The 25,962-nt window shown below is 41.9% G+C and overlaps 2 protein-coding genes across 5 annotated transcripts in view; both read left to right on the top strand.

Annotated features, from left to right (window-relative positions):
* LOC134219901 (sodium/potassium/calcium exchanger 5) overlaps positions 1-1,079 on the top strand; it is an 81,129-nt gene extending 80,050 nt beyond the window's left edge. For all 4 annotated transcript variants that reach the window (XM_062698802.1, XM_062698801.1, XM_062698800.1 and 1 more), the window contains one exon: positions 24-1,079. In XM_062698802.1, the coding sequence (XP_062554786.1) occupies positions 24-358 (335 nt within the window). In that variant the 3' untranslated portion in view covers positions 359-1,079. The remainder of the gene's footprint in view (positions 1-23) is intronic.
* Positions 1,080-16,106: 15,027 nt separating this feature from the next.
* LOC134224532 (sodium/potassium/calcium exchanger 4-like) overlaps positions 16,107-25,962 on the top strand; it is a 36,408-nt gene continuing 26,552 nt past the window's right edge. The window contains exons 1-2 of the mRNA XM_062703910.1: positions 16,107-16,994; positions 17,066-17,253. Of these exons, the coding sequence (XP_062559894.1) occupies positions 16,547-16,994; positions 17,066-17,253 (636 nt within the window). The 5' untranslated portion in view covers positions 16,107-16,546. The remainder of the gene's footprint in view (positions 16,995-17,065; positions 17,254-25,962) is intronic.

Genomic DNA, 25,962 nt, shown 5'->3' with positions numbered 1-25,962 from the left:
CAATCTGCTCAACTTAATTTTAGGCTACGGATCTATGGGGATCAGCAACTCGATTGGATCTAACACCTTTGATATACTGCTTTGTCTGGGCTTACCGTGGTTTATAAAGGCAGCCTTCTCACCCATCGAAAAAGGTCACCATTGGGTGGGGATCAACTCTGCTGGATTGGAATACTCGGCCATTTCTCTGTTGTCAACGCTATTGATGCTGTACATTGCTTTCTGGTTGAATAAATTCCGATTAGATCGAAGAGTTGGGTATGCGTGCCTCATTATGTACGCGGTATTTCTGATTCTGGCGAGCTTAATTGAGCTGAACGTATTCTTCCCGGTGAATCTCCCGACTTGTGTGCGGTGAGTGATTCACGTGGAGCTTTGAGTTGTGTCGATAAAATGTACGATTTTTTTTATCTGCAAATGTGGCGCAGGGTGGTGCCCAATTCGATTTGATTTTCACGTCTGCATTTTGCCAATGTCACATGATAATCGCGTGACAAACTCGGTCGGGTGAAAAGCATTCGTGTTTGTTGTTATTATTGTTGATATTGATACATTTGGTACAACTCGGAATCGGACGACGCCCCGCTGATTACAGTTAAGAGTGAGTGTGAGCTGACAAACAGAAGACCAGAAAATATTGGGCGGAGCAAAGCATCCGTGGAGAATATACAAAAATTTAGAGAAAACAATACAAATAAACCATTCCATTAGCTGTATTTGACTTAATGCCAAGTGAAAACTCAGCACCGATTTAAATCAAGTAATAAATATAACATACAGAAAATAAAATCATCACCGTACTGCAAAGTAACCATGATTGTTACATATATACTTGTAACAATAAGCACATTACCATCTTGTTAAGGATGGGTTTAGAATCTCAGATATTCTTTTCTAGAATAAGAACGACAAGCGAGATTTTTTAGCTTCCCAACGTTAAAGATGATAATTCGTTTTCGAATGAAGATTGCAGATAGAATCAACAATGAGTGACTCCCTATTGTAAATATTTGCGTGTCTTTTAACAAATCTAAATCTAAATGATAATTATTAGAGTAAATAAACAAGTGAGTATTTTTCTATTACTGTTATGATATAATATTGTTTTTGTTAATATCCGAAATCATTTTACGTACAGTAAAGCTTACCACTCAATATGAGGATCGTAGTGTGCTACGCGTATGGCATGACGCGAATAAATTTTCCTCCGTATTTTAATGTCAAATTTTTCAACTTTTCGGGTATTAATGTAAAGTGGCGTTTTTCTGTTTTGAAGCCGACGAATTTCAGTGGGTGCGAAACGTACCATTTTACCGCGTAAATTTGACCGATGTTGAGGTCGAATTCAAGGTTTCCGCCAGAATTGGATGTTCCTCCACCATTTGAAAAGGCTGTCAAAATCAAAAGCTAAGAGATGTTTTGGTATGAAAGTGTGAAGCGTGTCGTTTTCCTGCAGGTGATCTTCATGTGAAAACGCTGGATCGCCAATCTCAACACACTTCATTCCCACAACTGGTAAACGAAAGTGCCACCGCAGTGACAACAGCAGCCATGAAACTAACAACTATCGAAGCTACAACAGCTTGGAACGCTTTATTGGTGACAGTTGAGCATTCATAGTTCCAATGGAAGCGAAACCAAGAGAGTATGAGAAGCTCTGGAAACATTCTGATGACATCCCTGGTGTTTCCTGATCCAGATTGGTGCCTATTTAATAGTGGTCGCCCAGAATTGGTGAGCACGTTCCAGTTCTTTACCTCTCCTCATTTCATTTCTTAATCATTGTATCAATTCATAAAAAGTGTAACTAAATACGCACAGGGCATCGTTTGCTGCTATTGCTGCGGATATTGTGGGAGTCCCAGGTATCCGGTTCACGCTTTAGTTAGCAACGGTGGCTCTTCTCGACCTTCTACTCCCTGAGTAGTTAGTACGAATAAGGGCGTCCATGTGAAGTTTTGCTGTACCTGTTATGAACAACTAGTACATCTTCCTGAAGACACATTGCTTTGCTTCAAGAGTGAGTCCTTTTTGTAGTACACAGGATTTTGTTTTTACACGATTTTTTTTTTCGCTCGTATTTTTGATTGTGTGACTTCAATTTGCCACCAAACTCTTCGCAACATGTTTCAAAAAATTCAGAATAAATCAAAGAAAAATCACATGATAATTAATATACGTTAAACATTTAGGATGAGTGAAAAATTGAGAAAATGTAAATCGTGTAAAAACAAAATCCAGTGTACTAGTCTTCGTAACTAAAAGGGCACCATTACGGAGCATGAGATATGATCAAATTATTCGTAGTACTACTTGACCAACGTCCCCAGCTGGGGAGGGGTAGAGGATGACATACACACAGTAAAGCTTACCACTCAATACATCTTCTACATTCTATTCTGTTCTAATATCCTTGTGATTGAATAGGTAATAAATATTTCTAGCAAAAAAATATTGGTTCCTACTCATAGTCCAAAGGAAAAATTATCAAAAGAATTTTATTTAAATTATCTTCTTATTTTCACAGCTTGTTAACTGCGAAGTTCGAAGGACGTCAAAATCGTCACGGCGACATGAACGCACTGGTAGGGAGGAAATGTACAGACCAGTCATCGTACTGGATAGTCTGCACACCGTATCGAATGATAATGGCCAACGATGCATAAACTTTGCAGCCTTTCGCGGAGTGGTAGTCCGAAGCACCTTCTGTTCCCGCAAAAATATCCACAAGGCCACATGGAGATCACATAACTAAGAAACGGAAATTCAAATCGACCATGTTCTGGTTGACAGTAATTTTTTCTCCGACATCACATATCGCAGTGCGAATATTGAATCTGACCACTACCTTGCTGCAGTATGCTTGCGCTCAAAACTCTCGACGGTGTACAACACGCGTCGTAGTTGAACGCCGCGGCTTAACATTGGGTGGCTACAATACGGTAGACTAGCCCAAGGCCGCGCACAGCAGCTGGAAGTGGCGCAGCTTGTCTTAAGATGGTTGGAGAGATATTCGATCCGCCATTGGTAACACCGCATCTGCTGCAATAAGCATGGTGCCCTCGGATCAGAGAAACGACTGGTATGACGGCGAATGTGAGCAGTTAGTGTAAGAGAAGAATGCAGGATGGCCGAGATTGCTGCAATACCGCATGAGGACGTACGAGGCAAGATATAAACGGGCGTGGAACAGACAAACTCGATTTTCGGGAGGAAAAAGCGCCAGCAGGAAGATCGGAACCGTGGAAAGATGGAGCAACTGTACCGCGCTAATGACACACGAAAGTTATATGAGAAGTTGAACCGTTCACGTAAGGGCCACATGCCACATCCTGATATGTGTAACGACATAAACAGGAACCTTCTTACGAATGAGCGTGAAGTGATCCAAAGGTGGCGGAAGCACTACGAAAAACACCTGAACAGTGATGTGACAGACGAAGATGACGGTATGGTGACGAACCTTAGAGAACATCTTGCTATCATCTACACGTAGGACATACGCTTACCGGCTCCGGATCACCAGGAAATCCAGGAGGAGATTGGCCGGCTGAAGAACAAGAAACCCCCTGTGGTTGACCAACTACCAGGAGAGCTATTTAAACACGGTGGTAAGGCACTGGCTAGAGCACTAGACTGGGTCATTACTAAGATTTGTGAGTAGTAGGTTTTGCCGCAGTAGTGGATGAAATGTGACGTGTGTCCCATCTACAAAAAAGGCGATAAGCTGGATTGTAGTAACTACCGCCCAATAACATTGCTGAACGCCGCCTACAAGGTACTCGCCCAAATTGTATGCCGTCGACTAGCACCAATTGCAAAAGGAGTACGTGGAGCAGTACCAGGCGGGTTTCATGGGCGAACGCTCCACCATGGTCATCATTCGCCAGGTATTGCAGAAATGTCGCGAATACAACGTGCCCACACATCAGCTATTCATTGACTTCAAAGCCGCATATGATACAATCGACCGAGACCAGTTATGGCAGCTAATGCGGATAAACTGACACGGTTGATCAAGGCGCTGATGGATCGGGTGTTGTGCGTAGTTCGAGTTTCAGGGGCATTCTCGAGTCCCTTTGAAATATACAAAGGGGCTACGGCAAGGTGCCTGCTATTCAACATAGATTTGGAAGGGGTAATACGAAAAGCAGAGATTGACACGAGTAGTACGATTTTCATCAAGTCCGTACAGCTATTTGGCTTCTCCAACGACATTGATATTATGGCACGTAACTTTGAGAATATGGAGGAAGCCTTCATCAGACTGAAGAGGGAAGCTAAGTCGGAGAAATCGATTACTAATTATTGGGGTGATTAATCAACATGCGATTTTCGTTGGGTGAAAGCTATTGAGTATTACTTTTAGCTATGTAGGTTTTCTTTCAACCAGGGCTTAATGAGGAAGCGTCATTAACAGTATAATGGAAAAATAAATTTCCCCTTACTAATTTGCATGCAAACTTGAAACGGCTTGTGCTAAATCAGTTTTAATCCAAATGAGATCAAATTTTCAGAGGACACTCAGAACATGGTAAAGAATCAAATGAGCACTGTGGAGCAAAATCGATTTTTTGAACCACCCTAATGACTACTCGTTGCCAACCAAGCAGTCTATGGATGGTCCGCAAGTCATCTTCCACCTGATCGATCCACCTTGCCCGCTGCGCACCTCGCCTTTTTGTGTCCGTTGTGTCGAGAACCATTTTCACCGGGTTACTATCCTACATTCTGGCTACGTGCCCGGCCCACCGCTGTCGTCCGATTTTCGCCTCCTCCTTGTACCGTCCGCCATCTACACCCCACCATAGATGGTGTGCAGCACTCTCCTTTCGAAAACTCCAAGTGCGCGTTGGTCCTCCACGAGCATCGTCCAGGTCTAGTGTGCGTAGAGGACTACCGGTCTAATGAGCGTTTTGTAGATATACAGTTAGGTACGGCGGAGCAAAATCTATTTTTTGAACCGCCCTAGTAGCCATGGACCGAGTCGAATTAGGGTCTCGCCGACATTTCCCACCAACACGAACGCACGCAAACAAACTGAGTAAAAGTGTGAGTGAAATGTGCGTGTGCGTACACGCTCGCAGAAAGCCTAATGGAGTAGCCTCTTATGTACTGCACAGGCCACTCGAAATGCTAATCATTATAGATAGTGGAATATATAGATGAGCGAAGATAAATCCTCTGTCTCCAAACGAACTGTCAAACGTGTCTCCAAACGAGCATGACGTCACGATTTCAATGGAAACGTTAAGGGCTGTGACGTCATATGCACGTGTGCACGGGCAAAAAAAAACGACTCAGCCATGCTTTCGCTCATCTATAGATTCTACTATCTATACTAATCATCGAAGCTAGGCTTCATTCTGCATCATAGTAAGCTCCTCTCAGTGAGAAACATAACAATAAACAGCCTAACGTCTACTTTGCTTTTTACGGAGAAGTTCAAATTGTGCGTTGAATCAGCTCTGGCTATTAAAGAAAGCTATTACTAGATCGAATAAAATCGAGATTAGCCTAAACATCTGTTCGACTCCAACCTTTTTTTTTAAAGTTTATTAGAGTGATTTTTAAGTTATTTACAAAGTTCATCACTTTCGACTCCAACGTGTTTTAGATAGCTAAACGTGATTTAGTTAACCGATCAATTTGCTATCTTTCTCTATTGGTTTGTCGGACGGTTCGGTTTGTTTCGGGAGCAATAGTTTTTTGGCCTTCGGCATAGTTTAGAGAGAAGAATTTTATAAAAACAGATCTGAATACCAGTACTTCAAACCTTCTCAATGAACAGACGGTCGAATAAATCTGCACTACAAGAAAAAACCAAGCCCACACTGCGCATTTCTCCTCTAAAATCTTTCTACACTCATAGCAATACATAGGGCCAACTCACGGTATACGGAAAAGAAAGCAGGCTCGCAGGAAAAATGACACTACAAGAGTGACGCACTTTTTATCGCCACATCGTTGAGTACAAAAGTAAGCATGCTGTGCGAAGATAGTAATGACGTCACATGTTTACATTCAAAGTTAATGTTTACATGCGCACTGAGCCTGCCTTGGACTAACCTAAAGATCTCCATCCTGGGCGGCTATTTGCTTTACCTGTATCTGGGCCCATGTCAGATTCCTGTCGACTTCTTTGTTGAGGCTACGTCGCTACGAGTCCTTAGGCCTGCCTCTGCTGTGACGTCCTGTCAGATTCCAGTCCAGCGCTAGGTTGCATATTTCCTCTTCGTTTTTCTTAATTGCTCGGATGGAATTGTAAGTAGGAACTTGTCGAGCACAGGGTCGTTAATGTAAACTACACTACACACTACAACACCTTTCACTTACTTGAGGGAAAGGCAATTACGCGGAAAACCTTGCGGAGAAGTCAGTCAACCGGTTCTATTGACCAAGGTGAACTACAAAACGATCGAGATAAAGGTACCTTCAATGCGGACGAGGCGCGATGGCGGCTGGTGACGACGTATCCACGTGTCGAAGAGGCCTGGCCTGCTGTTTGATTGGTGCGATGGTGGCTTGTGACAACGGTGGCCACACGTCCGAATGGGCTGGCCTGATAAGCTTCTCTCTGGTCCTTAGCAAGGCTTTCCGATGTCACTGAGGAGCAGAAGGGAGTTCGGGGCCAGTCCTGAAAACACAAAAGAAAAGAAAAGGCCCGGAAGCAGACACGGGTCAGACACGAGTCAAGTATGAGACAATGAAGACGACCTTGTTGAGGTCGAAATACGTATCTGTCAAGGTACAATCAGGTGGTGGAATTAAATGGGACTGAACATACTCGTCTTATGACAAGTGATTTTATCTTGTTTACGTTGATGCTGAAACTAGCCATAGAGGTGCATTTGGCTAGGTCGCTCAGCCTATTGAACTACGAGTGGTGAAAAATATTATCTTTTTGTAACTAGTTGCACACACTATTGCAATTTGCATTCTAGGTACCTTTCTGAAAGACAATATAGTCAGAATTCTGGGCCGTCTGCTCCTAGACGGTGGAAAATCCTTCGAAAAGGAACGGGTAAGCCCCATCATTTGGTCCTTCGAACCGGATCGAAGGTCCCCCCGACCAGAAGGGCAGGTACGGTGAGTACACCATTTCGTTTTCTTCCGCGCGCTGGCACTATCCTTTGTTGACCGGTAGCGATTATAGTCAATGGTTTATACATTGATTGGAGGCCAAGCAAGCCATATTATTATCCGGTGCCATCTGCAAAACGCGCAAAGTGTACAATAGGCTCTACAATAAATTTTCGACCCGTTTGCTCTGGCGAAGCAACGGTGTGTCAGATTGCGAAGATCGGATAAAGTTGATTGATAGTAATTATCTGATCAGAATAAATTGAAAATTGATAAGTTGAGTTTTTTTCATTTGCATGCACGCTAAAAATGAACTACTCAAAATTGAGTCGAATCCGACTCATTTTCATTAAAAACGGGACAACTCAAAATTTGAGTAAAAGATACTAGGGGAACGGTTCGCCACTTCATCTCATAGCTCCTATTTCCATCCCATCAAAAACAAAGCAATGGAAAGGAATTTGTTTTGTTTATTATTTTTGCGATTTTTTTCAGCAGTGAGCACGCATGTTGACAAAAAGAAGCGACGAATTTGGTGCCGTATTTCTTTGTTTAGCGATGAGATGGATATATGTACAGTGAGATGGGGATCGGAACAGTTCCCCTACTTCAATAAAATGATGATTTCGCGAAAGTTAAGCTTGGCCTTCCATAAATTTTTAACACGACAGATGCGAATCAAGTTTATCTATCTATCTAAGTGCATTTTACGACAAACAGACTCCTAGTTTAAGTGCAATCATCATTTTATTGAAGTAGTATCTTTTACTAAAATTTTGAGTTGTCCCCTTTTTAATGAAAATGAGTCGGATTCGACTCAATTTTGAGTAGTTCATTTTTAGCGTGTGCATTTAGTCGACGCGTGAATGGTACGCCCGCGATGGGAAGGAGTTACTCGTGCGATTTGTGTCAGTTTCCGAATCCGCGTCGCGTAGAAGACGGTACAATGTACCGGAAAGGAGTCTGTTACCGATTTACTTACCGTTCTTCCATACTCCGTCTTCGCTACGTCGATCTGTGGTGGTAGTGAAGTAGTGAAGTGACTGCGACAAAAATGTCGAAACAGGAGAAGAAGCTGGCCGAGTACATAATGAAGGGCAAGACATTGATGGTGGTGCATTTATCCGAGGAATCAAAAAGTACAACGATGGGCAGGACGTCTACCAGATTCCAATCCGTCTTGAGTCCTTGGACCGTGTCTACATGGAGTTCTAAGAGATTCAGGCGGAAATTGAGAAGTTTGATTCTTTCGAGGTTGATGAGCTGATTCGAGACGAGATTCTGCAAGGTCAAAGGATTCCTCTTGATAAAGCGGTCAACCGATTCAAGCCATACCACGCTGAACTTCTCAATGATAGCTAACCAACAGCACGTTTCGTCAGGATTTCATCTACTGAGCTACAAGCTGGATCCAGTACCCTCCGGGCCTCAAAGAAGAAGACAGCGGCTTTGACAATGTATCCTACCCGGAGTTGGTCGATTTCTTATATCAGCGGGTCCAAATGTTAAAGTCCGTTGTATTCGATCTGCACCTGTGCTCCAATCAGCCCGGCCAAGTCAAGGTGGCCGGTTACACACAGGTTCCGAAGAAGTTCATCAAAATGGTATCCAATTCCGCCACGACCGAATCCAAATCCTACGCTCCGAGCTGTATAGCTTGTCCAGAAAGTCACTTCCTGTTCCAATGTCCAGCATTCTCCAAGATGTCCGTTCGCCAGCGCTGAGAGCTGGTATCCCAGAAGCACTTATGCTGGAATTTCTTCCGCACTGGACAGCGAGGCAGAAATTGTACATCCAAGTGCGACTGCCGAAGGTGCCATCAAAAACACTACACTCTCCTACACCGCGCAATTTTCCTCCACTCCTGTTGCTGTACCTGGTCAACCGACCCAGCAACCGAATCGAGCCATGTTGCACATCGACGTAGTCCCCGGATCAGCGAATCCAAACCCCAAGTTAGTATGTCGGTATAATCATACCAATCCACCGTCCTGCTGGAAACGGTTACTCTTCTTGTTGTAGACCGGAACGGCATGGAGTACTCCGCTCGTGCGCTACTCGATTCAGGATCGATGTGTAGCTTCATTACCAAGAAATTGGCCAATGCACTCAACCTCCGTCGTGCGAAGGCAGACCTTGCCGTGTTTGGAATCGGCGAATCCTCCAAGCAGATCAAACGCAAATTGACTGCTACAATCAAGTCAAAGTTCCCTCCTGTTTGCAAACCACTCCGGTCGAAACCTCCACATGCAAATTTACCAGTTCCATTAGCCGATCCAAAATTCCACGTTCCCGCTGATATTGATCTGGTTGTTGGAGGAGAAATCTATCACGAGCTGCACACCGGCAGAAAAATATCCCTTGGCGAAGGCGAGCCTGTCTTCGAATGGACTGTTTCCGGGAAGGTACCCATCCAAACCCGGAATGCCTAAGACTTGCAATCTTACTACAGTAGACCGCAATCTGGAACAAGCCCTACAAAGGTTCTGGGATCTCGAGACTGTTGAACAGTGTTCCAAGTTTACCACTAAAGAAAATATTTGTGAAAAATTGTTTTCCACTACCTTCACTCACAAATCGTCGGGTCGTTACGTCATTTCCTTACCTTACCTCACCTACGATCAACTCGTCACTCTCAGTCTCGATCAATCACCGAACGCCGTTTCCTGATCCTTGAAAAACGACTTGAGCGAGATCCAGCCACCAATGAGACCTACTGTCGCATCATGGAAGATTACGAAAGACTAGACCACATGGTGAGACTCCGCACCATCCGGTGTTGAAAGAATCCAGCACCACCACCAAAATTCGAGTGGTCTTTTATGCTTCATCTGGGTTCTCTGTGAACGACATGCAGTTGGTTGGATGTGTTGTTCAGGAAGATCTATTGTCGATCCACCAACGTTTCCGTAGCCACCAGATTGCACTCGTCGCCGATGTTTAAAAGATGTATCAACAAATACTGATGCATCCTCGGTTCCGTCGATATCAGCTCATGCTTTGGCGTCCTCATCCAAGTCAGTCGATCGCTACTTACGAGCTGGGTACTGCGGATAGAGCCGCTTTTCTGCGCTCAAGCGAGCAGAGGGATATTTTGAAATCACTCCCATAAACAAAATTATTTTGCAGTTACTTGGCTGTCAAACATTTCCCGCTCTTCGAATTTCTTTTTCCACGCTGCATGAAAGCGCACAAATGCGCTAGACTCTACATGACTTTACGATTGTTTACATACATTCATGCTCCAATCAGCTGCTGAATCTCGTGAAATTTCGTAACGAGTGCTTTTTAGTTGCATTCCCACTAATTTTCCACTCGAAATATAATGTGAGAATATTTGTTACAAAGAATACAAAACTCAAACAAAGTTTATTTTTATTTTTTCCCAAAAAATAACAATACTTCTCAATATTAGATCAGAAACGAACATAAACACAATCTTCAATGTTTGGCTCCGGCACAATAGAAAATTTTGGCTTCAGTTTGACAACCAAATCGATTCTATCCGCACCACCCAGCTTACGAGCTGCAAACTGTGACGTATGGTTTCGCATCCGCGCCCTTCTTGGTAACCCACACTCTCCAACAAATTGCACAAGACACTTCTGAAGACTACCCAGCTGCAGCATCGAAGGTTCGGAAGGATTTCTACGTGGATGATTTCCTCTCTGGATCTGATGATGTGGAATCCGCAATCCAAGTCCGCCAAGAAACATTCGCCATGTTAGCATCAGCGGGATTTCCGTTGAAGAAGTGGGCGTCAAACTCCTGCCGATGATTTGGCAATTGCACCATATCACGATCTCCAAGACACCCAGTCTCGTTTCCACTAATTTGGGAACCAAAGTCCGACATGATGATATTCAAAGTCCAACTGCCACTGCCGGCAGCCGTACTAACGAAGAGATTGGGTCGTATATCGCATATATTTTCGATCCACTTGGCCTGGTGGAACCAACAATTGTTGTCACCGAACTTTTCATGCAGCGCTTATGGGCACTGAAGATTGAAGCTGCGTGTCCTTGCCGCATCGAACATCGTGACTCGCTTTTTTAGAAGAACACCATGGTATCGTGCCAGCGCATTGCCGGCTTTCCAGGTGGCCTTACCACGCCCTATGTGCTCGGAAGGTGGGAAGGGTAGACTTCTGCACGACTGGTATCAAGAATGATGATGCCGCATGTACCCCAAATTGACCTCTCTGCGATAGGGTCTGTTCGCCAACACACAAAGGGACTTGCCGACGCGGTGCCTACGTCTACCCCAGCCCTGACGAGGACCCCTTTCCGTCCTCGGGCTCGGAACCTGCCCGGTTGACCGACGCCGCGAAAGCGACGATACCATGTTAATCTTCGCGCGGCCACTTGTTCGATAAAAGGATCGAGTCCGACCACAGGGCATGACCACCGGTATGACCCATGAAGCCGACTCCGAACCCTTGGACCACCTCTTGTTTGCGCCTGAACTAGCCATCATTGAGTCCACGCGCCACCTTCTGTGTAGCTCCGAGACGATTTGGACGATAGCCGATAAAACGGCGTTCCAGCCAACTTCATATTTACACATCCTTCGAACTACGTTGTCCGGGGTAGTGTCCAGACCACATGTGGCAAGCATGCGGTCACGCATTGCGCGAAAACGTGGGTACACGAGCAACACGTGTTTCGCTGTTTCCTCTAAACCTGCGCACACCAAACACTCGGGCAAGGCCGAGCAAGCCAGCTGCGTTACCTGCACTGTGAATTTGCAGCACGCTTAAACGCCGGGCACTTCGAACCCCCCATGGGGTGCTTGCTGTTCGCAGCTTTGCTGGAACAAATCAAACAATTGGGAGGGTTCGTGCAGCATTGTGCCTTATGTCCCTCCAATCCGCAGCGTCGACAGAGCTTGATTCTGTCAGGGCCTTTGCAGTCCCATTGCTTGTGCCCCGGTTCCAGGCACTTGAAGCAAACTTCGGGTTGCTCGTATATGCCCACAGGGCACACCGACCATCCTACCTTGACGCTCCCCAACTTGATTACCTTGGAGGCATCCGCTGCAGATATCCGAACCAATGCTACCTGTGTCCCTGCCGGACCTTTCCGTAACCGAACGGCTGGGGTGGGCGTCTCCACTTCACACTGTCGCCTCAGTGCCGTGACGAGCTCTTCGACTTCGGAGATCTCGGCCCTCGTTTAACCCTTAGATTCACCTCCATCGTGAGTGCCCTCACCTTGACCGTTTCGCCTAGGACTTCCTCCGCCAACTTCTTGTAGGCGGCGCCTTTTTGCGAGACGCCCCGCTTTAGCTCCAGGATCATCTCGCCCATCCGGGTACGTCTTATTCGACGTACGTCGGCGCCGAGTTCACCGAGCTTGACGTCACTCCTCATCGCCTTCAAGACGTCCGAGTACTTAGCCTCGTCCGTCTTGATGACTAGGGCATCACCCCTGGAGCGATTGGCGCCTACCCTAGACTTCTTGCTATCCTCGTTCGCCTGGGCCTTCTTTTCTGCCCTTGACGTCTTAGGTTTCCTCTTGTTGAAGGCGTCATCCCCCTCTATTTCCCTGGTCTGGGGCGGCTGAGAGTTCTCGGCCTGCCGTAACCCCTTACCACCGTCTTTCCTGGGTGGACGGACCTTTCCAGGTCCTTCCTCCCCTGGTTAGGGAGGTACCTGGCCGGGGTTCAGCTTCCCAGCCCCACTACCCTTGTTTGGGGTAGTTATGCTCCGCGTTTTGGAGCGGCCCCCAGGGAGCTCATCCCCTGGAGACTGTCTCCCCCGTTTTTGTGTCTGCTCCGTTGGAGCAGTGACCCCCGACGTGCCCGCAAATTCTTGAGCCTCAGTCTGGGTAGACTTTGGTACCACCGTCTTCGCTGGCACGCCCTCGGTCTATTCGACCTTGCCCGAGTCCGCGAATCCTTGGGCCTCAGTCTGGGTAGACCTCGACTCCACGGATTTCACAAGTTTACGCTTGGCCGTCCCGACCGCCCTCTCCAGCTTGGCGTCCAACATCGACTTTCGAAGTTTCAGCAAGCTCCTCTTGAGGTCCTTACTGATATTATGCTTCGATGACGTAAAGTCGATGATGGCGTCCAGCTGTTCCGTCGCCACTTCGAAGGCCGAAAGCCCATTGCGTTTGCGGTTCATCGCCTTCACAAGCCATGGGCCGTCTATAACCTCTACCGGCGTAGCCTTGGAGATGGATAAGTGACCCACGCTGGCGCTGCGCACCGAGCTGCCGACCATTGCTTCTGGCTACCTAGGCGGAGACCTGAACAACCCATCTCTTGCGAAGGGGTTGTCGCCTACACTACTACCACTAATTGAAGAATTGATTTGTTTTTCCATTTTGATCCCACGGGTTGCTCGGGAAAAGAGGTCCACCACGCCAGAGCCCAGCATGACGCGGTAAGGGACAATTACTGTGGAGGGTGCCTAGGTACCCCACAGGCTCCGTTGAAGTCCTAGCTCATTATTTCACCCCCTGGCCATGCATCCCCTCGGCACGGGTTGCGTAACGCCTTGGGATTAGGGGTTAGGGACGATGGTCCCTTTGGTCAAACCCACCCACTCACTCTAGCTGATGTCTGAAGGACAACAGTGCTCAGGCTGCACTACCAGCTAAGTACAAAACCCTTAGCTGGCGGTCGATTGTCATCGGAAGACCCGTGGAAGCGTGAGACTGGAACTTGTGAGGACCAGAGCTGTGTAGGTCGCTCCTTCCCAGATGTCAACTCACCATTTCGCAGCGTCTGGAGCTGTGTGGTATAGTATTAACGTCAAACCTCTCAAAAAAAGATGATAAATACATATCGATGTCCGCTGAAGTTGTTCTGTGGACAGTTTGTAGCAAATCGAGTGGCTATGATCCAAGGGACTACACAATCCTGTATTTGGAACCATGTTTCCGGTGCTTTCAACCCAGCTGATCCTTTCTCCCGTGGCGTTGATCCGGTCGACATCGAGCAACATTTGACGTGGTGGAATGTGATGGGGCTTACCCGATTTTCCACCGTCACTCGGCCAGCTTTTACTCCGGTTTCAATGTTTTGTCACAGTCACAGACTGTGGAAAATCCTTCGAAAAGGAACGAGCAAGCCCCATCAGTCATCTATTTTATTAAAACAGATATATGTAGCTATTTCATATTCAAACTCGGAAAGGTGTTAAAAAATTTAACAATATAAATAAAAAAACTAATTGATCCACCTAGCTGTGCTTGCTCGTGCATGAGATATACTAAAAAATATTAGTGAGATTTTCTTAGCGTGTTTTTGTATGAAAATCGTATTTTGGTCATAACTTTTGATCCCATGGTCCAATTTTTAATAGGAAACAATTGGAAACGATTCTCCGTCGAATGCAACTTGTTGCAAGGAAATCGGTTCAAGATAAGTTCTTAAAACATGAGTGAGTTTTATTTTGCACCAATACCTCATCTCAATTTGTCGAGCTGAGTCGATTGGTATATATATCACTATGGGTCTCCGAGCCTTCTATCTCAAAATCGCCTTTGCCTTTACGTTACACCTTGATATACGAGAAAGACAGCAATGTTGAGATTTCCTTTCTTACCATTCAACTCTCGAAAGGAATAATCTATACAGTGCGATGCTACAAATAGTTTATATGTGACTAGTATGTGACTTGTATGTGACTAGTTTAAAATAATTTTAAATCACCCACCTTTCATGTACGCTTAAATCGCAAAATAGTCCCGGATATATATATACTACTCAGTTGCCGCGGAAAAAAAATATACAGAAGCCATAGCAATTAATCGACCTGTTTACCAACCATACTTTGTCTCGCATTATTATTATTACACCTTTGCGACGATTTGTTGCGTATACTGTCTATGCTTTCCGACCATAACATTGAAAATAGTGGCGCATAAACCATCGTTTTGGTCGGTCGGTCGGTCGGTCCTAAGACAACGGCAGAAAAGCGCGCCCACTCGAAACAACATTGTAACATTGTAGATAGCCTTATCATCACCATCCAGTGAGCGTTTGCAGATCATTGCGACGGTATCTGCAAATTAGCGTACGGTTGTGCGTTCCAAATGATTTACCACACTCCCGGAACTGGGCATTCTTCATACCGTCGGTATGTGTTGTACGATTTGTATCGCTAATATGGATCCAGGAATTCCTTGCGTATGGGAAGATTACTGGTGAAGCTGGTGACATGAAGTATGGTACAAATAGAAACAACCAATGGATGGACGGGGTTATTATCAGTCTTTGTTTACGGACCTGGCTCCGGTTCGGTCGAAGGAGGAAGAAAAGTATACGGACAGTAATGACAAACGCTTAGTTGGAATGCGATTATAGTAAAATCCGTGAATGACTTTATGCATTTTTATATAACGAGTGTCAATAAATATTCTGGGTTTACGCCTTTCCGCACATTTGCAACGTAAGTTCAATGACTAACTTAACATGTGCTCTCGGCACGACGTTTTTCATTTTGCGACAATAATTCATAATGACAGTACCGTAATGAAGAAATGCTTGAATTTTGTAAAGTTATGTCCAAATTAAAAATTTTAAGTATCAATCGTAGTCTGTTTGAGGCGACATCACCGGTGACTTGGGTTTTATTTCTATTTATTCTTCTAATACTACTTTCGAAAAAAAACTTTTTTGGGAAAAATATTGAGCAGTGTCAAGAGCTTTTCAAAACAAAACTTTGATCTTGACCTTTCGAAGATCAGTAGGGCATATTTTTTATTAAACTATTGTAACGACCCAATCACATTTTTAAATAGCGCTTGACCCGCATTGTTTGGTTCATTGTCATACACGAAAAATGATCAGTGGGTAAAGGATGGAATATTTTTTCTGCTTTTTTGTTTCCATGGAATCGTAGGGTTTGGGCGGGATTTGGGCAAAGATTCGACCGAGATGAGTCAAGTGCGCCATACGAGTGCTTTGAGTGTACAATGTTAGGCAAATATTTTGACATGATACACGACGTTTGGGCGGGATTTGGGCAAAGATTCGACCGAGATGAGTCAAGTGCGCCATACGAGTGCTTTGAGTGTACAATGTTAGGCAAATATTTTGACATGATACACGACGTCTATAGTTGTTAGTGGATGATCTATGCCGTGTACTCATAGTGGACCTTATCTCCGGTGTGCCTTGGCTCGGAGCTGTGGAGGCGCTTTCATGCATAGTTATTTACGACTTGGGATGAGTGACAAGATTCGTGTTTCATCTGAGATAAAGTGCATCTTGAGGCTGGATGTTGTGTGTGCCCCACCACCACCATTGAGTCAGACAGCTCTGTGGACAGTTTGTCGTTAGCAGAAGATAGACTGGATGCTATAAAAACCTAGAGAACAATGAAAATTAACTTTCTTTTAGACCGTGTTCTCTGAAGGTTGGTGGAGTGCCCCAAAGTATAGTGCGCGAATAACAATTTTTCGTGTGAAGCCTTAGTAGCGAGTTCCTAGAAGAAGAAATTGTGCTTGAAATGGTAAAACCTGGGACGTTTTGTGGAATTAAAAGTCGTAGAGTGAAGATTGCCTTCGTAGTGCGAGTGTTATTTGTGTTATGCTTAGGCTCTATTTCGGTGCTAAATGCATATTTTGGGCCATCTAATGGCGATAGCGTAGCAGTTTCGCGGCCTCGACGTCACCTTTTGCAAATATTGCAAGATCAGGTGGAAGTGTTCGAGCCAATTATTGTGGAACCGGAAAATTTCACCGAATTTCCAGCTGAGACAACGGTGCCGAGTGATCCGCACACACGGAACTGTACTCCTGCTGCAATCTTCGAGTTTCCATCCGATGGATTTACCCGGCAGGAGCGCAAGCACGGATGGATTACAGTGCACCTGCTGATCGCCTGCTATTGCTTCTGGCTGTTGGCCATCGTTTGCGATGATTACTTTGTGCCAGCTATTGAATTGATGTGCAAAAGTACGGTGATTGAGATTTCAAGCTGTTTGTTCAATTTTGTCCAACTCTAATATTGCGCCGATAACTTTCAGAGCTACAAGTCAAGGAAGATATTGCAGGAGCCACGTTTATGGCAGCAGCCTCGTCTAGTCCAGAGCTGTTCATTAATTGTGTTGGCACATTCGTAACGAAAGGTGACATTGGAGTAGGAGCTGTAGTTGGATCGGCTGTGTTTAACATTCTAGCAGTTCCAGCAGTTTGTGGATTGTTCGGGGGACAGGTGAGTTTGCTAACTAATGTACGATGATTTCGTTTTCGCTGTGCGTGTGTAAAAAAAAACCCATAAGTAGTAATTATTGAAGCTAGCTCACAGCTCTTAGCTAGAAACCTGAAAACGTGACGATTTCTACACGTTTTACTTTCCCGCTCTAGGTCGCAATGTTTATGTTAATTTGGTGACTTACATAAATTTCCACCAATCCTCGCGCATTATAAGAATAGTATTTTGGTCAAAACCACACCCAACCAGTGGATGCCAGATTTTAATACAGTTCTACATAAGAACCTTACAGAAACTGTATAATAATGTGGCATATACAATTTTTCGAAGATTTCAATACAATTGTTGTATTGAAATCTTACAGATTTGTATTATATTCTGTATAAAAAGCTTACAGAATTGTATATGCAACGATTTTATACAATAATTGTCAGATTTGTTTTTTGGGTGCAGTACTGCAAAAGGTAGTGATCGTCATAAGACATAGAGCAAAGCGCCTTTTATCTATATCAGGCGATCAAATGAAAAAATCGTGGGTTCTTTAATCAATTTCACATGAAAGGATGTTGTGCTTTGTTTAAAAAAAATTTTAATTTTTTTAATGGATATTATCATTAAATCTTTCGTATATTTGGAAGGCTCATTTGCCGTGAAGCGTTACGGAACCAAAAATTTTAATGGATATATGCCACGAATAATAACAAGTCGATAAATTAATCTTATTCCTTTAATTCCCCGAGTTGAAAGTTGTAATAAACACAAACATAAAGCAGATATTGCACACTTTTATCCCCGTTACGGAATAAATATGTTTTGAGATTTTGTAGCATGCCTTTCATCCTTCGCGTTTCTATAGATATTGGAAGGGGCAGATATGTATATATTGCATGACATATCTCATTGAAAATGAGAAATTACAGTACTGGTCATAACTTTTGAGCCCATATTGCGATTTGGTCAGTTTTTATTAGCAAACAATGGGACAGAATTCTGCGTTGAATCTAAATCGGTTAATGGAAAGTGCCTAAAAATTCCCGACATTTTTTACGTCATTTTCGTATAATCATAACTTCTGAACTCATAATCTGATCCGGTCTATTTTTAAAATGTGACAATGTGACAGAATTTCTCGTCGAATGCGTGGGTACGTGCCCATTCTAACCCCCACTGGCTGGCAGTGATGTTATCGAAGAAAGCTGTATATTTTACAGGCAGATTTAATCAGGGAGTTAGAAGGTGTTAGCTCTACTGCAGATCCAGTGACCCAATTCAGACTGCCTGGTATTTCATGACCAGTCCGAGGCCACTTTCACTTTAACAATAAGGGCGCCTGTTTATGCTACCATTATCAATTGGACAATGGATCCATAAACAAACTTCCGGATTATACAATTCAGCGCGTATCTTTTGTTATAAAAAGGAATCATAATAAAACATATTGGACAATCTCACCAAATAATCCAATCTCTGATGGCGGAAGCGAGAAATCTTGGTAACTACGGAGGGAAATACGTTCGAGCTTTAGGCATCGACAATCAACCACTAGCACTATTCTATGCTCTCGACATCGGCAATCGCTCGTATCGGCTACAAGCATTTGTTGAACGGCGATTTCAGTTCTCACTACACCTACAGCACTTACGTAACGGAAAATGATCCGAAAAAAAACGTGATAGCGAAATCCAAACATGTCTAGGGCAAAAGACCCAATAGTGGAGGATCTAAGCACGTTCCGCCACTGTTTCTTCGCTTAAACCACATCTATATTTCATGTCGCTTACTCGCTTACCTTAAGTACTTATCCAACAGCTCATCAATTATATTTTAAACAAAAAGTATTCCAAACGCTGCAGAAACCATTATTAAAATGATACCTCCAATTATTGGTGCAGTGTTCCATTAGCGGTATTTTAATTTGTGTTCCTATAATTACGAATCTCATTGTTTTCTTATGGGACTCGCAACAATTGGAACACTACCGCAACTATTGGTGCAAAGCCGAGAAAAAGATACGGTAATTTAGTGAAACTTTACCGATTTGGAGGGATTTTCTTATCTGTTTTCTTTTATTTTGAGTAATGACAGGTCAACAAATTGAAAGACAATATGGGTTGCTGCGTTAAATACGTAGATTTTGTTAAAATAACACTACCGCAACTATAGGAACACCCACGACTATCGGATCTTTTGCCCTAATCGCGTCAAGACTTACTGCGATTTTTTTGACAGGATTTCCCGTCGAATGCATGTCGAAAAGCAAAACGATATTTCATTTAGAAGGTGATTTCCGAGAACAAAATAAATAATTAGTTCAATGTCATATCATACAATTGAGATATCTACAGATAAAGCAGATTGAAATATGTAGCGTCATGCGCTATCTCGCCCATGGCGCTAATTCCCGTCATATCAGATTCAAATTCATTAACCATTCGCGAATGATAATTTAAATCAGCAAACTTATTATCTGATTAGAACGAAAAAAGGGCACACTATGATCTGAAGTCATTCAAATCGCGTTTTGGTGTTATTTGCTTGAAAAACACCCCTCTACACACTTAACTCATTTCACCGTATTCGGTAAATTTTACCGAAATCTCAACAGCAGAACTGTTCGGTAATTCATTTTACAGATTTTTTGTAATTTTTTCCATTGCTCAACTGTCAAAATCACCGAAAATCAGTTAAATTATTTACCGAACAGTTCTGCTGTTGAGATTTCGGTAAAATTTTACCGAATTCGGCGATTTATTTTAAGTGTGTAACATTTAGCCACACAAGATTATTTGCACCATTTCCTATCTTATCCGTATGACAAAGAAAATTTCTACAGCTTACACTCCAAGCAAAGGCACTAATATACCAAATACACAAAATATGATCATTGATGATTCATACAGACCATATTTGATCATTTGAACACGTTTTTCGACGATGTATTTTGATGGCGATACTTTTTTTTGCGATAAATATCACGATTCAGAAAAGTGTCCTCTAGTACTAGACACTATAGCATCATCTTCAAATATGACTAATTTCCTGTTACATGAGTAAAGGCAGCGTTTAGAGTTTAAGTTGTGTTAGTAGAGCTTATTTGGCTCTTCAGATAAACTTCTTACATCCTACCCAAGCAGCACGCGCAACATCTTTCAAATGGGTGTTTGTTCCTAATAAATTGCATTGAAGACACTGGCAATACATCGAGTCACATTACAGCCACTTTCCAGTTTCAGAAAATCACAATGTTTCATTTCCGTTTAAGTGGCGTCGCAATATTTTACCCATCTGACTTCTTGGGTGGTTTAAAATTCGATGAGTTTCATATCAGAAACAAAACAGATAAGTTGCAGAATTAATAACACTTCGGTTCATTGCTGTTACGACAATGTTTCTGATATGTTGCAAAACACTTTGAGCTCAGCTGAGCAGTATTTTATTTTTGACAGTCCCCTGCATGTTCCGTATAAGGTACAATGAAGTTACAAATGACTTTGTTGTTTATGTAGTGCACTTGTAGCAAAATCTCCAAATAGAATTGTTGGTGTGATGGTTATAGTAGAAGGTTGCAAATCTCAAGGTCCATGGTTCGATTCCCGGTGGGTTTTTGTGTTTTTATTTTCATTGTAGCCGCAAGATGATGCAAATAGGCTCCACCTCTTGCGCTTTTTGTGTCACAAAGGAGTTCCAAATACGACGCGTTGTGCATAAGTCAGACCTTTAGTATGTCACACCAAAGTTGTTGTTACTCACTGAGAAACAAGAGGTGTTGCTTGGGTACTTAATTCCCACCTTTTTCAATGTCATCTTCGAATTTTATTTCTGCTTATTTCTGTGGTTTGTTGATACCTTAGCGAGAAGAAACAATTGAATTGAAATAAGTGAATAGGTGTAAAAAATGGCAATTTTTTCCCATTTATTCAGAATGCATTCGATTGATTTCAATATCGTTGATTCCAATCTTCAAAGTTTGGCGAAACATTAAAATTTTGAACAATTTTGTTCACTTTCAAATTTCGTAAAAATTTCACAACATGATAATCCATGCAGGTAGGGGACTTTTCAATAGCTCTCTTTTGTACTGCATAAGATTGTGGAGGGACCTCTGCAAGTGTCATTTTGGTGCCCGGTATTGGGAGGTATCCGGCGCTGGGGGATATTCTCCTATACTTTTCACCTTTGTTTTCCCCTACGCACTAAATGAAAGCAATATAAAATTATGAATTGAAAAATTATTCGAAAAGAGAAAATTCTGTAAAACGTTTAAATAATCTTTTTTTCAAACTTAAAAATTTTGATATTTTTTGCCTTTCTCGTATACTAAGTATACGTGAAGGCTATATGATCACTCCAAAACCAAACTTTGGATAGAAGGCTCGTAGACCCATGATGTTATATACCAATCGACTCAGCTCGACGAATCGAGGTGATGTCTGTATGTGTGTGTGTGTATGTGTACAAAATTTTGTAGACACACTTTTTGGAACTTAGCATTGGCCGAATTACTCGCAACAAGTTCCATTCGACTGAGAATCCTGTCCCATTGTTTGCTATTGAAAATTGGCCAGATTAGACTATGGGATCAGAAATTATGGCCAAAATACTATTTTCTATGCGCAAAACACGCCAAAAATTACTCTTTCATATTTTTTAGTATTTTTTTGCACGAGAAAGGCATCAACACCGCTAGGTGGATTAATCAGGGTTTTTTTTTATTCTAAATTTATTATTATTTCATAAGCGAATCCAATCCTCTTTATGACTCTCAATTCTCTGAACTGGAATTGAAAAAAAAACTTGTCGAAGACTTTTGGCATTTAACAATAGGATAGTTCGTATGTACGAGGTTTATTACTCTTCCAGTAATAAAAAAACTGAAATATATGGTTTAAGTTTATTTTAGGGATTTCTTAGATAACCAAAAATATCCTCAATGCACACATTGAGAAGTGAGAAATCATTAGTGTGAAGTGAGCAGTGTGACGTCTCACTTCTCACTTCTCACTGAAAAGTGAGTAGTGCAAAGTGAGACGTGGCATTCGGCCAAATGGCTTTCGGTTTCGACCCTTCCTCATTGTGAACTCGTTTAATGACAAGTAAAACATCAACTTAACAAGCTCGGATAGTAAATGTCTTTTCTTTGTAAAAATAGCTAATCAAAGTTGAAATTAAATGGTACCGAGAAATTGGTTCCCTTCTTTACACTCAGGCAAAGACAGTGCTCATTAATTTAGAGCCAATAAATAAGGAATAATCAATGCCAGATGAAGTGCACGAGCTAGGAAGCAAACATATCTATTTAACAATTACACTCGATAATTCTATGATAAATATGACCATTACTGATTCTAGCTCGAATATGACGAAAATTCATATGGGACTGATATGCCATCATAGGCGATTCAGGATCATGCGAGTTCTGGAGGGTTAAGTCTATGAAAACAAAGAGTTTCATTTCTAATCTAAGAATCCAAGCCACCTTGATTGTCGAGAAACAACCGGTGAAATGGCCTTACTTCTTATCTCCTGCATTGAATTCATTGTTTTAACACTGCAAGTACTAACCCCTGCAAAAAGCGTGGAACGGTAACTTTGCCCTGACATATATCAGGTGTTTTTAGTCCACTTGTCATGATTCTTCTAGTTACAATCTGTAGGATATCAGGATTCCGTTAGCGTTGCTTGCAAGTCGTACCGCACTGCTTGTATGAAAGCCGTTCCAATTGAAACTATCCAACATTTTATGCTAAATAAAAATTAACTTTATGTTTTATCATTATATGTTCCCAAAAATCTAGTTTATAAAAAATGGGCAAGAAAAATATACAATTTTCGTATACCGAGAAGCTTCAGAAGTTCACCCAAAAATTTCTGCAAAAAAATTTCTTGAAGCTTCCACTATAAATTTTACTAATTTCCTCCTGAAGTTCTTGCAAATTCTTAGCGAATTCCTGAAAGAATTCTGAATAAAATTCCTGGAGGAATTCTGAATGAATTCCTGGAGGAATTCAGGGCGAATTCCCGAATGAATTACTAGAGGAATTAAAGATTTCATAGTTCTTGGAAGAAGCGAGTATGAATTTCGGGATGAACTCTTCTCCAAGAATTTATTTATGGAATTGGAGGAAGCTCCAAGTGCCTGATGGAACTCGAGGTGGAGCTTCAGGAGGAATGCTTGGAGAAGAACTTTAGAAGTAATTTCTGTGCCAGCTCCAACAATTTTGGAGAACCTTCAGGAAGAATGCCTGCAGGAACTCCAAAAAGAAATCATGGATGAACCCCAGGTAAAATTATTGGAGAGAATTTAAGAAGAATTTCCGAAGAGACGTCAGAAGAAATTCCTGATGGAGCTCTAAGAAGAATTTCTTATTGAAGCATCTGCACGAGAAATTCCAAAGTGAATTTCTGGAAGAACAGCAGAAATAATTCCTGGATGATTCGCAGCAGAAATATCTGGTGAAACTCATGGAAGAATTCTTAGAGGGATTAAGGATGAGTTATCCTAAATAAATTCCTATAGAAACTCCAATTGAACTATATAAACTTTGGGAAGAAATAGTGGTATAGCTCTAGGAGAGGAGAAATGGTGGAACTCATGGAGCAATTTCTGGACGAATTAGGGATGAATTCTTGGACAAACTCCAATATAGATTGCTGGATAAATTCGTTCCAGAGGAACTGGATGAACTTCGGGGAGAATTCGCGGACTAGCTCCAGGAGAAATTCCTGGATGAACTGCAGGCGAAATGCCTGGAGGAACTCCTACTGCAGTTCCTACTTGAATTTTGGCAGATCTACTTGAATTAATAGTTCCGTTAGGATATGGCTTTCATGTTGTTCTGTTGATTGCGCTATTCAAATTAATCCATGAAAAAATGTTACTTAGGTCCTTTTGAAAAGTTAAGCGAGATTTGTCTGTATGGAGTTTAGAAGGTACAGGAATTAGAAAATTATTCAAAAATCATGCACTTTTGACAAACGTAGAATAACGAGGTTTCAAAACTGTAAGACGATGTAAGACTTAAGCCCCAAACGCAATACAACGGAACGGCGACGGAAACGGAAAATTTGGCAGTTAGCCAATATATTTTCTGTCAAATTTGCCGTTTCCGTCGCCGTTCCGTTATATTGCGTTTGGGGCTTTAGTCGAGTCAAGTACGAGATACAGAAGACAAGTAAGGTTGCTGTTGAGGTCAAAATACATACCCAAGTAACAATCAGTTACCACAAATAGACATCATTGTCGAACTAGCGTTTAATTAAATTATTCGTAGCTGAACAATATGTAGTATGGAATAACAAATTGGGCAAACATTGTTGACATTTGTAACCAGCTTCTGTTCTGCTTTCAGCTATGTATCTGAATAGTACTTTTATAAACGCTATTGACTTATATCTTTTTAAATCGAAATGTATATTGAACAGCTAGCTAAATACAAATAACTTAAACTTGCAAAGTTTATGCTGTTCATCGAGATGCATATGTTTAAATAATTTGTTTTTGAAGCATCGATCAAACGTTTGAAAACTCTATTACAATCTACGCACGAGCATGAGTTTATTAGGAAGTCTAATAATTGACGTTATCAGTAAACATCATTGCTTCTGTATCCGATTTCAATTTTGTTTATTTATATAATTTTGAAACGTTGAATAAACGTTTGATAATTCGCTTATTGCAATAACAACAATGGCTTTACTTAAACGTTGTACGAACGTTTATTCCACTCTACAAATAATTTTATTTTTAGCGGACTTATTCTTTTTAAAACATTTTGCACTTTGCCATTCACTAGAGAATAAATTATTATTTTTATACTTACTTCAGGAATGATAGAAGAAATCTGCAGGAAAAATCTACCTCTATGATGGCAGATAGAAGGCAGCAGCTTCACAACTTACTAAATCAAACAATAAAATCAAGACTGATAATTCACTTTCGGAATGACATTACACTAACTATAACGTCATTCCTCCTATTAAGCTTTTGTTCGATTGTTGGCAATTTTGTTGAGTAATGACCAACAACCCCGTTACAGCTGTTCAACCAAAATTGTTCAACAACGTATGGTTTATATTTCTAATTCAGCTTGGTACTTTCCAAGGTGACAAATATAGCTGATGGTAAACAAGAGGGCTGGGGATTCAAAGGTCGTTGGATCGATACCGGTATCCTGTTCATAATTTATTTTTCATCTTATTTCCAGTATGTTGAACAATGCCTTAATAAGTGTAACAATGTAATGAAATAAATGTATTTAGAAAAGCATAATTAAAAAAAACCTAATCAGTGAGTTGCTGACTAGTTGAATTAACATTATGTTTGGTTTTTGAACAAATTTGATGAATAAATATTTTTATCTACTATTTAAGTAAAGTTGAAGAGAGGTTGCTAGTTGTTGTTGAATAAATACTCCATTTTTGGGCGAACAATGCAGGAACAAATGTTGTCATGTATGATAGTATAATTTTTAATCAACGCTGGCTGAATAAATCTGACCATACTGATGTTTAATCAACTGACAATTGTTACTTGGGTATTCTTGAAGTTACAATCAAGTGATGGAATCAAATGGTATAATACTATCTCGTCTTATGACAAGTGAAGATATTCCACTAAGAAGTTTTAAATAATGTTTGTATCAATATGCATATTGTTACAATAGCATTAATTGATAATGTTTACGAAATTTCGTAACTGAAAATCCTTTG

This window comes from Armigeres subalbatus, chromosome 3 (genome assembly GCF_024139115.2).
Source record: "Armigeres subalbatus isolate Guangzhou_Male chromosome 3, GZ_Asu_2, whole genome shotgun sequence".
NCBI lineage: Eukaryota > Metazoa > Arthropoda > Insecta > Diptera > Culicidae > Armigeres > Armigeres subalbatus.
This window is presented reverse-complemented; position numbering and strand designations above follow the sequence as displayed.